General features: G+C 45.2%; 1 protein-coding gene across 1 annotated transcript in view; it reads right to left on the bottom strand.

Moving 5' to 3' along the window:
* The window catches only part of CRIM1 (cysteine rich transmembrane BMP regulator 1), a 174,475-nt gene extending 168,719 nt beyond the window's left edge, over nucleotides 1-5,756 (bottom strand). Inside the window, exon 1 of the mRNA XM_030945169.1 lies at nucleotides 5,012-5,756. Within this exon, the coding sequence (XP_030801029.1) occupies nucleotides 5,012-5,741 (730 nt within the window). The 5' untranslated portion in view covers nucleotides 5,742-5,756. The remainder of the gene's footprint in view (nucleotides 1-5,011) is intronic.
* Between the last annotated feature and the right edge of the window lie 7,716 nt (nucleotides 5,757-13,472).

Raw genomic sequence — 13,472 nt, 5'->3', positions numbered from 1 at the left:
ATACTGGAACCAAGTCATTTCTAAAATTGAAACATGATGCCCAGAAACAGAGGAAACCATTTCCAAGTCAAATAAGCACCTGATCCAATTCAAATTCCATGCCACACTCAGAGTTACATGTTCTTACTGATGTTGAGATTTCAGCATTGATGGAATACAGAGCAGAAATAGCTTATAAATTATCCAGTCTGTGTGTAAGAAGTCAGCATCCTCCTAGTCAGTGTTTTGGGGGTGGCAGGGAGGAGGAGTATGGGAAGGGGATTGTTAAATTTGATGAAGACTAGCATATGAGAATCTGAATATTCATTAAAGAACTACTTCTCATTCCAGTTTCACAACTTAAATAATTTTTCTGACAATTTTCTTTTTCGACAACATAAATATTTTTCTGTTTGTCTCCCTCATAGTCTGGATTGCTGACAGCCTTTGAACAAAGTACTTTGACTGTTTTCACAACAACAGCCATTGGTACACCACTAAATATTGATGAAGTCCCCAACTAGATTATCAATTCTAACACTTGACGTTACTGAAATAAGTTCTCTGCACACACATGGACATCAGAACCACTTGGACATTTCCCCAGCCATTCACTACTTAACAAAGAAAAAACCCAACCAAACAAAAAGTTAAGATATTTGGGCAGCACTGTTCCAGTGCAAACAGATGTAAACAACTGAGTTACACACATGCAACTTCCAGATTACTTGAACTTCAGTAACTTGTACAGAAAGCAAAATACTGCCTGATCTTTAGGGGTCTGAGCTGCATCACAAGCAAGAAGCCAAGCATGTAGTATGGCAGTCTGTCTGGAGACAGAGCACCAAGGGGAGGGCTTTGTGTCCACTGACCCATTATAGAGCACAGCACTGAAAACAAGGCTCCCCAAAGGGTATGAGCTACCAAAGTTACTAATGATAACAAATACTATCAAGTCTGCAGGCAAGCTGTTCTTACTTCAGCAAAGCAGAGAAGAACTGCATTAGCACACATGAATACCAATGCCTTAACAAAACAAGAAAAAACAAGCTCAGCTTTCCTCTTCCAATTTTTGAAAATAAAAAAGCCAGACTTTCAAGGTTTAAACTCTTCTCATCAGCTCCAGTTTCATTAACCTTCAGTTGCATACCATACACTGTGCCCTTATATATTTCTCAGGGAGGAAAACAAGGCAGACATGGGTGGGAGAAGATAATAGACAAGGTCTATCCCAAGGTCTCCCAACTTGCCCCAGCAAGGAGTCAGACAGACAGTAATGCTCCAAACTCCCAAAAAGATGCAGTTCAGTAAATGAGACTAGGACTCGCCACAGTAAGGAAAGCTTCTGCCATCATCCTAGGAGATTAACACACACACTTCCCAATACTTGCCTAAAATTTGCTACAGCAACCTGCTCCTGGTCCCAAGGGAACTACAGCTCAGAAGTTATGTACTAGGCAGTAAGCAAAAAAAATACAGCAATTACTGTACCACCCCCCACCAAAAAAAAAAAAGACCCAATTAACAACTAAAACAAAAAACACACCCAAACCCCACTAAAACCAAACCAACAAACCAAAACCAATGTAACAGATATTATTGGTAAGGTAGTGGCAGAGTGATACCTTCTTTCAATGTCTACCTAGAGGCTAATTCATAAGGAAGTATATTCTAAAGAGAAACTAAGAACACCTTCAGACTAGCAGTTTTGTTAAGTATGCATTTCAAATGTATTAAAAAAGCCCTTATGTTTCTGTTACACAGTTAAAAAATAATTTCCAGTCATTTTCAGTGTTATCTTATTTGCTACTGTTAAGACTTTGATGAGTTCAGCAAAGCAATCTAGGCGTCTTCATCTAATAGCATCAGAAACTGGAGAAGCAGGGAAACAGACACAAGAGAGTAATCTCAACAAATGCCTTCACAGAGTAACCTAACTATTTTGGCAGAGCTTTTTCAAGGCTCTCTGATCCCCTGGAAATCCAGAGCCCACCCAGCTGCAGAAGCCAAAGCTAAGGTGTTTTGGGAGGACTTCAGTCTAATTCAGTTGTGCACCCATGACCTCCTTTAAAGGTAGAGAGTAAGGACACTTCCTGCTCTACATTTAAAATTTCTCAAGCTTAAGAGTCTTTGGAAGGGGGTGTAGGCTCTCAACACCTCATAGAATCAATCCAGCAAATCCCTGCAAAGGATGTTGTAAAGTCAACAGAGCCTGGATGTGTGCAAAGTCTCTCAAGAATGCCATTTAGGAGCTGTAGCTACCAGCACTAGGACCTCAGAATTATTACTTACTAAGAATACAACTGCATTCAGGAAAGGCATTTACCCACTTCAGGATAACAACACAAATGGAGCATTAGAACTGCTTAGAGATGTGAATTGTTAAGGTGATGAGATGAACAAGAACTTCCTTCAGCTTTCAGAATGATAAAGGGAAAAAACCCTCAGGATCAGCAACAGATTTCATATATAAACAGGGCTTTAATAAAGAATAGTCTGTAATTTCAGAAAGAGAAGCTACCAGCAACAGATGCCACAGAGACTTCTCTGTCAGATGTTACAGAACTCATTTATGTCAAGTGCGTTAAATGCTAGAAACAAGTTAGCAGACAAGTATTTCTACCTGTTGCTATTCCAGCTCTCAAAGTCTTCTGCAGCCTAGCATATGCTGAGAGTCTGAAACAAGACAGGGTTGGAGCTTCAAAACTGATACAAAAAACCATGCTTATAACTGTAGCCAGTAGGGGTCATTTCAGCGTAAAAAATTGCAATGAAAGAAAAGACTAGGGACAAGAAGGAGAGTAAAAACATGAATTTCTGTTCACACAGTTCTGTAAGACACTTCCATTTCCTCCTCCCTGGACTGGGGAAGGAAAGGATTTGCACTTCCAATGTGCACGACAACAAAAAAAGTGCAGCCTTTATTCTGTTAATGGATAAAGGCATGGCTTAATACTACTCACATCAGGCATCACCCGCCTAGCCTGTTGCATGTGTGCCTGTAAACTGAACAACTGTTTAGGTCATCAGAGTCAAAAAACCAGAGCTATTCAATCCCATATTAGTGATCAGAGGCAGTACAATCAGTACCCTTTTATCCTTGCTGCCACCTCACATGCAAAACATGCACCATGAAGAACAACATACTACCTCTGTTCCTCAGAATGAGGTAGTTTCCTGACAATTCGCTAACAGACATTCCAGGATTATTTATTAGGCTGACAGTTCAGCTTGGCTCCTTTTCATTTATGAGAATGAAAATTAAATAGATAAGCAAGAATAAGAAAATTAAATAGGAAAGTTATCTCCCTTAGTTATAGTTAATAGATCGTTATCTCCCTCCCCTAGGACTATTCCTATAGGGACAGCTGGAACTAGTTTCTAACCACAACACTAATTGAAACACAATCTTGCCAACAAATGCTTCATACTATTTTCAACAGTAGATGGGACGTGTTATGAGCTGAACTACAGCAACGTACAGATTGCATCACTTCAAAGGAATGAAATACTCCTAAACTGCCAGAGATGTCCATACTGTGATACAGTAAGGAAATTGGAGCATTAAGGCTTATAATGACTGTAGGCTCTTAGTTCCTTTAACCATCGAGAAGGGGGGGAAGCTATTTTAGCCCAGCTTTCACTCAAAAACACACGACAAGAGAAACTCCTGCAAAACCAGGTAAGTTTCCCAAGTACCTTTATTTGTACTTTTCTATTTACAAAAACTTTTCCAATACATATTAAAAATAAGACACTACATCAATGTACACATTCAGCAATATAGCCTCAACCAAGGTCTTCAAAATAGTTCAGGGCCATTTAAAAATGTTTTAGCAATCGAGCTTTTAATCTAGAGCTCATCCTAACCAAGCATCAGCTCCTGAGGCTGATAGCATTGTTTGTAGCACAGGCAGGACACACTGCTTTGCTCTGCTGTGGTTTGCAATTTATTTGTTATGGAGGCAAATGGAGTTTTAAACTAATAATGAGCGCCAGGACAAAGGTCAGCTGCCCACTAAAAATGACCGGATTTAGCTTTCTTAAAATAGTGCACAATTTTAAATGCAAGTTTTTTGGATAGATGCTGCCTCACCAGCTCTCTGGACTTTCTACTGCCCTCTACCCGCAGAGAGGAGACCGCCTCCGGCTCCTTTTCCAGAATTGTCGAAGCTCCCGCTCCGAATCACATATACATTTATACATATCCCAAACTACTGCTTATTTGTAATCTCTTTGCAGCGCCATGTTTTCCCTCAACTTGGGGGAAAAGGCAATTAGAGGCACAAGAGAAAGAGAGACTAAAAATTTGTCTCTGGGTTTTCATTAATTTATAACACATAAAAAAATAAATCTTAGGAATTCTGATAGATAAAAAACTGAAGGGGGGTGAATTCCTTTCGCATTTCATACCAATTCATCACCTCACAAGACGGTAGGAAGCTGAAGAGACTTTGAGAGGAGTTCTACTGGGGGTATTTACGCCCCCGTGATGCTCCAGCAGGGAAAAAGACACCCCTTATCATTATATGCCGAGCAGGACAAGCAGAGAGATATTAAGTGACAGGAACAGGAAACAAAACTTTATAACAGATGATCAGTCTTCCTTGTTTCTTTACACAGGAGGGAATCCGGAATAGGCATCATGTGTGCACGACTGACCTCCGCCGATCTCCATCTGCCAAACTCTTCCCGAGTCCTTTATCATGGAATTTTAGCTGGGCATCAGCAGCTGATACAACCTATCAGCAACCCAGTGACACTATGCTACGGAGAATCAATAGAACCCTAAAGTTTAGGGTAAGAAAATTAAGGGCAAAACTTCTAAGTAGGAGTCTCTGGGGTTTTTTTAAGCAGGGAAGGTTGGAAGACGCGCTCGCAGATGGGACAGGCGGGCGGGCAGGAAGGGAAGGGAAGGCGCACCGCCGCCCAAGACGTCTTAGGTGCGCCCTCCTTCCTTTCCCGCCGCCCATCGGATGCCCCCACCCCGGGGGACGGATGGAGGGATGGAGGGTGTCCCGCCGCCTCTCACCTTCGCAGACGCCCACTTCGTACTCGGTGATGGAGTCTCCGTTGAGCGGCGGTCGGATGACACAGCGCAAGCCCCGGTCGCAAGCTCCGTGCAGCCCATAGACACCCCCGCAGCTCTCGTTTCGCTGCCGAGCGCACATGAAACAGCAACCGCAGATCCCCAGCACGATGCTACCGGGGCAGCTCTTCGGTTCTTCGCATTTGGATTCGTCGCAGGGTAAGCAGACGAGAGCACGCGTCCCCGACTCACCCAGCAGCAGGGCCAGCAGGAACAGCCACCCCGCGGCCGCCAGGTGCCAGCCGCCGTCTCCGCCCGGGCGTCTCCTCCCCGCAGAGACCGCTGCCAGGTACATCCCAGCCGCCGCAGCCCGGCCTGGGCCGGGGGGAGCCTCTCGGAAGCCCCCTCGCCGGGCGGCGGACCCGAGCGTGCCGCGGCTCCTTCCCGCCGCCCCCGCCTCCGGCCCCCCGAGGAAAGTTTCCTCTCTCGGCGGCGGCGGCTTCAGCCAAACTTCTCCTCCGGGTGGCGGCTCCGCCCGCTGCCCCCTCCGGGAAGCGGCGTCCCTCAGCCCGGTCGTCCCTCGCCCGCCGGCTCCCGGTTCCGCGGCGCCGTGCGTGCGAGCGGCTGCGCGCGGCGGCGGCTGCTGGCTGTGTCCCCCTCGCGTCCCGAGCCCCGACTCGCCTCCTGCCTCACTCTCGCCCCGCTCCAAGTGCGCCCTCTGCCCTGCCCGCATTGGGCGATCATCGCCGCCGCACCGCCCCGAGTGCCCGTCCGCGCCTCTCTCATTGGGCACCGCCGGGGCTGGCCCGCCCCCTTTCCTCCCGCGCCCCCCCCAGCCCCAGATCCTGGGGCTGGAAGAGGCGCAGCGGAGGCGAGGAGCAGCCTGGGCCCCACAGCGGCCGCCGCCTCCGCCTCCCCCTGCACCTCCCTTCCCCCTCCCGGGGCTCTGGGCGCGGAGCGGAGCGGAGCGGGGCGGCGGCGCCAGACCGCGGGGACGGGCTGGCGGCGGCCCGGGGGACACCGGGGGCGGGGAGGGAGAGGGCCCCGCAAAGGGCGCAGCCCCAGCAGGGCGATGCTGCGGGGAGCCGTAAATGGGGCCTCGCCGCCCCGGCCGTGGCGGCGAGAGCCTCCTCCTCTTCCTCTGCCTGCTCCCTCGAGGGGCGCGGGGATCCGGGACGGGGAGCGGCTCCGCGCCCTCTCAGCCCCAGCGCCACGGGAGGGGAGAGCCGGTCGCTCCCCGCCCCGCCCCGTTCCGTTCCCGCAGCCGGGCTCCGGGCGCGCCCAGGTGCCCCGCGGGTGCGGGGCAGCCGTGGCGGACCCGCTCCCGGGGGCGGGAGGGGCTGTCCCGCTCCGGCGGCGGCGCAGCGCTATCCCGGGCCGCCCCTCTGCCCGCTCATAAACAAGCGGCGGTGCCGCCGCTCGCCCGCCGACTTCGGCACCGAAAGCCCACCCCGGGGCACCCGGTGCTCTTCGCCGGCACACGGGCAAAGGCGCCCGCGGCTACCGGCCGCTCTTCCCCACCGAACGGCTGCCGTCACCGCCCAGAGCCGGCCGGGCAGCCGCGGCCCTGCCGCCGCCCGGTCCGCTGGGGCTGCGCGGGCCAAGGACGGCCCGGAGCGGCGGCGGCAGTTGCGGTGGCGCTGTGGCGGCGGCGCTGGCCCTGCGAGGCCGGCAGGCGGCAGCGCTCGGCGCGGCTCTCGCTCCGGCGGAGGGTGCCTGCCCCGAGCCGGGGCGAGGGGGCAGCGGGAGGGAAACCAAGAGGAGCGGTGTTACCGGAGGTCAAAATGCTGCCTTGTCTGCGGGCGGCAGCGACCGGGCGGAGGAGACAGCAGGAAACAGGAGGTAGTTGGCCGCCCGGGGCAGCTCCTCGGTACAATTTCAGAGCGGGACCTGCCGCTGCCGTGTCCTGCCCAGCCGAAGGTGCGATGGCAGCTTTGGGAGCGATGGATTCCGCGGTCAGGAATGCCCGGAACTGGGGTCATTTAGAGCATGAAACCATTGGCTCCGCAAGTGGATCTTGTCAGTTGCAGGTTAGGAAGGCTGGACTGCGTGTAACGGTGCCAGCAGTTTGGGAAGGAGGGTCTGGAACCTTAATAGAGATTATTAGAGAGCGGCCAAGACATGGTTCCTACAGTTTCTCTAGTCCCACACACGTGTTCACTTTGGCACAACCAGTTCTCATGTCAGCCGAGGAGTTGCTATGGAAGAGCAAAGCTCCAACTGGCAATGCAGAGTTGCCACCAGGAATAGACAACACTATAGTGTAAAGCTTTGTCAGCACTCACCTTTTAGGTGAGTTTTAAAAGCACTGTAATTCACTGTTGTTGACTCCAGCCTAAATACCTACTATAGCAAAGATTCCCTATTGCTAGAAAAGGCCCATTGGTAATGGAAGCAGTGCAACCATGTAACATGATGTCGAGAAATAAAGCATTCCCATATTTGTCTAAAAGAAAGTGTTTTGAGATTTGTCTAGTTTAAAAAAATAATATTTTTATTGTAGCAGAATATCAGGTTGTATTGTGATCCATTCAGAACTTAAAACTAAATTGTAGGAGATATTTTTCAAGAGCTACAATGTTTTTATTAGTCTCAATAGTTTGCAAGACATTGGTCTATTTCGTAGCGAAACCCCAAACAAATAAAACACTTGATACAGCATACATTAAATGGATTAGGGCCATTCAGCTGACATATCTCAACAACGAATGGATAAACAGCGATTTACTGGACAAGAGTATCTGAAGAAATACTGTGATGTATTTTTGAAGAGATTTAGAAAGCAAATTACAAGCTGGTCTTGCTAAATGCAGTGTGTTTTGGTATAAAGAAAGCCAGTGTGTACGTTTGAGGACAACCAAAAACAACAACTGGAAAGCAGTACGTCAGGAAAGCACCCTGAAGGTCATATTAAACAAGGCCTCAAACTCTGAATGTTACGCCAATGAACGATACTGCCTGGTGAAGCGACACACCAAGTAAGAAGTTTTGTGCTGTTTCCTCAAAATTGCAAATTCTTCCTCCCCTCGTCCTCAGCCCTCTCGTGTCAGTTTGCCGAAGCACCTGCAGGGGTCAGAGTACTTTTGATTCACCAGAAAATTCCATCAAAAAAGCGGCTGTGATTTGGATGAGAGTAGTTTGTAAAAACCTACTGTTTCCTACAGCCTGAAAACACTGCCTTTTGGTCATGTATTGTACTGACGAGGCGCATGAAGGGGTTTTGCCTTCCATGTATAGCATTGCTGAGATTGCTTTTTGAATGAGGCATACAGTTTCTGCAACTGTATTTTTAAAACACTGTTCACAAACCTGAGATTGTGCAGAAAGGAATCACAACAGTGATTTTAGTGCTAGGGGCGACGCTGCACCATACAATACGTGGTCAGAGGCTTGAATTTAATAGGCTTAGTTTATCAAAAGATGAAAAGTGAACTGATTACAATGTATTAATCCCCTCATGTGAAAAAATGAACTGGTCTATGAAAAATACGTAGGTATTTTTCCAGGACTTATGTTCATAGCCAGCATGGAAATCCCAGACATGTTGGATTGCATGCTCAGGCAGCTCAATATTTCCCAGACATGCCAGACCTACCCATCATGTACTGTACTGATGTACAGTATATTCAAAACACAAAGAATTCACTGGACCTACTGTGCCTGTTTGCTTGTGTGGGAATGAACAAAGAAGCTCTAGAAGCAGTACAAAAACAGATGGAGAGGAAAGCTATGGACAGCTTAGATAAGAATTTTTTAGGGCCCTGAGAAAAAGAGAGCAAACTTTTGAACTGACTGCCAAGTGAGAGAGGCTTCAGCTGTGAACAGGATTAATACCCTGATTCATGCACTGTTTATCCTGTGATAGCTGCATGTAAGAGACGAAAATACAGAGATATGTATGGAACAAGGACCAAAATTCAGGCTTCTCATCTCCTTAGGTCCTGCCCTTTAGATCCAAGTCACAAATTGTTCATGCTTATGCTTGTGTTTCCCTCTTCTGGCCCCAGGAACCAAAATAATTCATTGCACAGTGGCACAGATTCAACAAGAAATGTAGAGAATTCGCTTGCCCCAAACCTGAGAAGAGTCCACAGGGACAATAAGGTACTCTTTGGAAATCAGCAAATCTGATACCTGATGACTTTACAGAGAAAGTGAATATCCCTGCTTTCCCCAGCAAGAAGCAGCGGATCCATCTGGAAGATGGAAAATTCACTTATCCCTGCTCCTACCTGCTTCGTGATTTAAGGGTTCTACTGATCCAAATAGCTTAGGAATAAGTGGATTCAGCTACTGAAGTGAAACCCAGCTCCTTATTTCCCCTAGAAACAGGTTAGTAAATACTGCTGAATACAACTGTGGGAGGAAGAAAAGCATTCTGATATACTGGCTGTAGCAGCTGAAATTTCCTGGGCTTGTTCTCCTGTAATGTTAGTGTTGTATTGAAGCCACATCTAGGTTGGATGAAGTTGCAGCAGTAACTGAGTGGAACTGTATGGCTTTCTTGGTCATCATGGAATGCAGAGCTTTTGTGAATCCACACAGTGATATGAGAAAACTACCATGCCCTTCATGGATTCCTCAGTTTTGTACTCACTGCTCTTCCTTCTGGTAAATCTTTTCATGTGAAAAATACATGTTCAGTGTAAATTTCCTGTGAGTCTGAAATTCACAATAGTGATAACTGAAACTATTTCATTTTATTACATGGTTGAAGACATTCATACTACCAAAATTAAAAATATCTCCCCCCCTCCCCCTGCAACAGTAAATAAAATATCAAAATGTCCTCATTTCAATTCAAAAGGCTGTTTCCATTGTGCTGATAAATGCTGGTAACTCCCTATATATTTCTGAATTTGGGAACATCGGTGTTTTTAATACCAAGGTTGTATTTCTGTCGTGGTTTGAGAGAAAGTGAGGTTTTTTGGGATGTTGTGGTCAATCTGCCAGGCCTCTTGCTGCTCCAAAAGAGATGACAAACTGAGAAAGTTCCCTCCCTGGGTTGCAGCTCAGCTCACTCAGTCTCTTATCAGTCCCTCTGGTACTGGAAATGTCGCAGGCTAGGCCTGGTCCGGTGGGCCACAGGTCTTGCTTTTCCAGGCCCAGGATGGTGTTCCGGGCCACAGCATGAGGCACAGGGTAGGTTTCCAACCATCCAGTAGTGGCTTCCACCATTGTGAGCACGTAGCGCTTGCCTTGGCGTGTCTTGGGCAGTGTGATGTAGTCAATGTAGACATTGACACAATGCCAGTGCCCCGTGAAAATACCATCTCACAGTAGACACCAGGGAGAAAGTATTTTCATGGGGCACTGGCATTGTGCTAGCGTCAAATCACGACAATTTCTTTTCTATACAAATGTTTTATTTCTGTTCTGTACCTCATTTTGTCTTTGTTGCACATTAAATTTCTTTTTTCATTCTTTAGTTTGTTAAGATCATTTATGTCTCCTTTGTAGCAGTCTCTTGACATAAACTCTTTTGTAAACAGGGTATTCACATGAGCAATCTCTACTACCAGAAAAGAAAAAGATCAAGATGAAACTTGCCACTAATACAAGCAGTGCTGCATCAGTCTAAACCTCATGAGAATAATTTCTCTTATCTTCACAGAAATATCATGGGCTTCTTACATTAGTAGCTGCAAGGTGTTTCAAAACCTCTAAATGGAAAATGGTGGGAAATTGAGAAAGTGAATAGAAGAGTTCATTTTAATACAAACAATCTGTGTATGAATTGTTTTGAACCATTTCATAATGAATAAATATCCCATCAGAAAGTCTCTGGGGTGTTTTTTACCTCTGCAAGTTTTTCCTCACAGTTGAATCCTTAGCTTGGGACAGCTCAGTAGTTCAAAATTTAAGTCTGGAATACCTAACAAGCAAGTATGCAGCTTTTTCTTAATACATCTTTGATTCCTCATGTGAAACATAGAAGTAAAAGTATCTGCTTTTTTTAATGGCCTCAGAGCAACTGCATAAGAAATTTTAAAATACAATTGCATGACTAATTTACTTGTGAATATTTTTTTCTCAAATTTAGAAGCTATAAATTAATACAAATTGTAAATAAATAAGCTATAAATGAATGGGATTGGCCATTTACATGTGTAGTTCTTCACATTGCACTTAAGTCACTGAAACTGTGAATTCAACCCAAGGATTTTTTCAGACCTTAACAAGCTAGAATATATAACTTTAAAATTGCAAAGTTAAGGAACTAGGAAGTCAATATCTATTTAAGGATATGTACCCAGAAACATATTGGAACAAATAACTACTATATCTAGAAGTGCAGTGTTGTATTTAAATTGATCACACTCAAGGTCACGTTGGATTTAGCTTCTTTAGCATGAAGAAAATATTCTTAACAAATAAGCATACTTAGCAAGGAAAGACAATTTGCTGTCAGTTTACAGAAGAAAAGTAGAAGTATTTTAAACTGGTATGTCATTCTAGGGATTATTTGCATTTTTATTACAGAAAATCTGGCCACCAGAAAAGTAGGTGGATTAGATCAGCATCCACAATCCTCTTCACAGTGCTGCATACTGATAAGATTTAAAATGTTAGAATATAAATCTGAAAATACTGTGTTTATTTCACTGCAATCTGCTGTGTTTCAATAACTGCAGTATAAAATAGAGGAAATCAAATAGGGTCAGGGATACACTGGATATGAACTAGGGTTTGTCATAGCTAATCCCCTAGTTTAGTAGGTCCATAGAAAGTTCACAGCATTCTAGTCAAGGTACTTCCTATTCTGAACACAGTTTTGAGCTCTTGAAGGAAAAGCAGAAGGGCTGAAGCGGGTGGGTACAGACAAAGGTGATGGGTAGCTGTTACCTTGGTAAGTCAGGGCCCAGCTGTAATACTTTCTACTTCAGTTCAAACTCATCAAAACTTGTCTGAGCTTGAAACTCTCCAAATGACTGATTGAAATAGGGGCAAAATGGCTTGTCCTCTGGTTTTCAGCTCGATCAAATGCTGAAAAAGGAAAGAAACAAAACACCTGAAACCCAGCCCTACCTCATACCCCAGGAAGTATAGGATGAGTGTAAGAAGGTCTATGGGATCACCCCATGAGAATGAAATGAGGAAAAGAGAGATCTGGTGACAGTGGTGACTGCAGTGGGGGGACCTGGTGGGTGTGGAGCACACAGTGTGTTGGTGTCCTGCCAACACAACTCTCCTTCTCATGGATATGATCTGGATCATGTGGAGCCTTTCCAGAGTCTCTGGACTTACAATATGAGCAGTCCATAACCCAGACAAGCCATCAACAGTTGGTTGAGAGGCAATTATAGCTGATCCTGCTTTATGGCAAGAGGGCTGTATAACTCCCTGTGAGTTTCCTGACAATGTTTCTATAACTTTTGCACCCTTGTGTATTCTGGCTGGAACTCACAAATGCCAGAGGTTGTTACAACAATCTCAACGTGCCCTATTACCTACTTATCAAATTAACCTATTTTTGATGCTGCATAGAAACTTTTATTCCAAGAAATCACACCAAATTTCCAGTATTTTTTCTAGCTCTTTCTATACTTTAATTCTGATAAATATAACTGGCCATAAAAGCCACCTATCCTTACTGACTCGATTCCCTTCATGTTTATAATCATCTTCTCAGTTTCTGTGGATGACAATGTGGATGTGTGTTAGCAAAAATGTTTAGGACAATGTGAAAAGCTGTTCTGATTATAGCAACTTCATGAATGCCAAATTAAGAAGTTTGTCTTCTGGTATCTACCAAGTATGTTGAGGGAATCAGATTTTGCTGGTTCATCCATTAATCCTAGGAAAATAATGTTGCTTATGATAGTAAAACAGAGATATTTTCCCTGAGTAAATGTGTATTTCTATAAATTGTTTGACCTTCTTTATTTCTCTTGATGGATAGTTAGCAGACAGTCTATCTGCTCAGCTTTTTAATATCTTGGATGGAACCACGTACAGTTTAGATACCATTTGCAAAGTCCATATGTCTAAAGTTACTGGGGTATACTTACAGTGAGAGAACAAGGTAGTATAGGTCAGCATTCATAACAATTATTTAGTCCGTGTTAGTTTTTGTAACATCTTAGGGCAAACCCCCACATATAACTGCTTTTTTTCCAAGGATATTTAGGCCTTACTTATTCATAACTGGGATTTTTTTCTGTTAATATTTTCTTATTCATTTCATGATACAAATTGGCCTTCCATGGCTGATTTCAGTATATTAGCAATATCTATTTGCTAATCCCTGGAGTTTTTTTCCTGTACATAATTAGAAATATGGTGATTCATATTGTAAACTGCTAAGTACCCTGAGAGATGTTGCAAATCTGGATTTTAATGTAGGCTTCAACAAATATTAATACACCCATCTGACATTAGGAGATACTCAACATCATGCAAGTTCATACACCTTTTCTTTCAGTCTGCAGGAAGGCACGTTTAGTAGATTTCCTGGTCAGGC

Source organism: Camarhynchus parvulus, chromosome 3 (genome assembly GCF_901933205.1).
Source record: "Camarhynchus parvulus chromosome 3, STF_HiC, whole genome shotgun sequence".
NCBI classification, from domain to species: Eukaryota; Metazoa; Chordata; class Aves; order Passeriformes; family Thraupidae; genus Camarhynchus; species Camarhynchus parvulus.
This window is presented reverse-complemented; position numbering and strand designations above follow the sequence as displayed.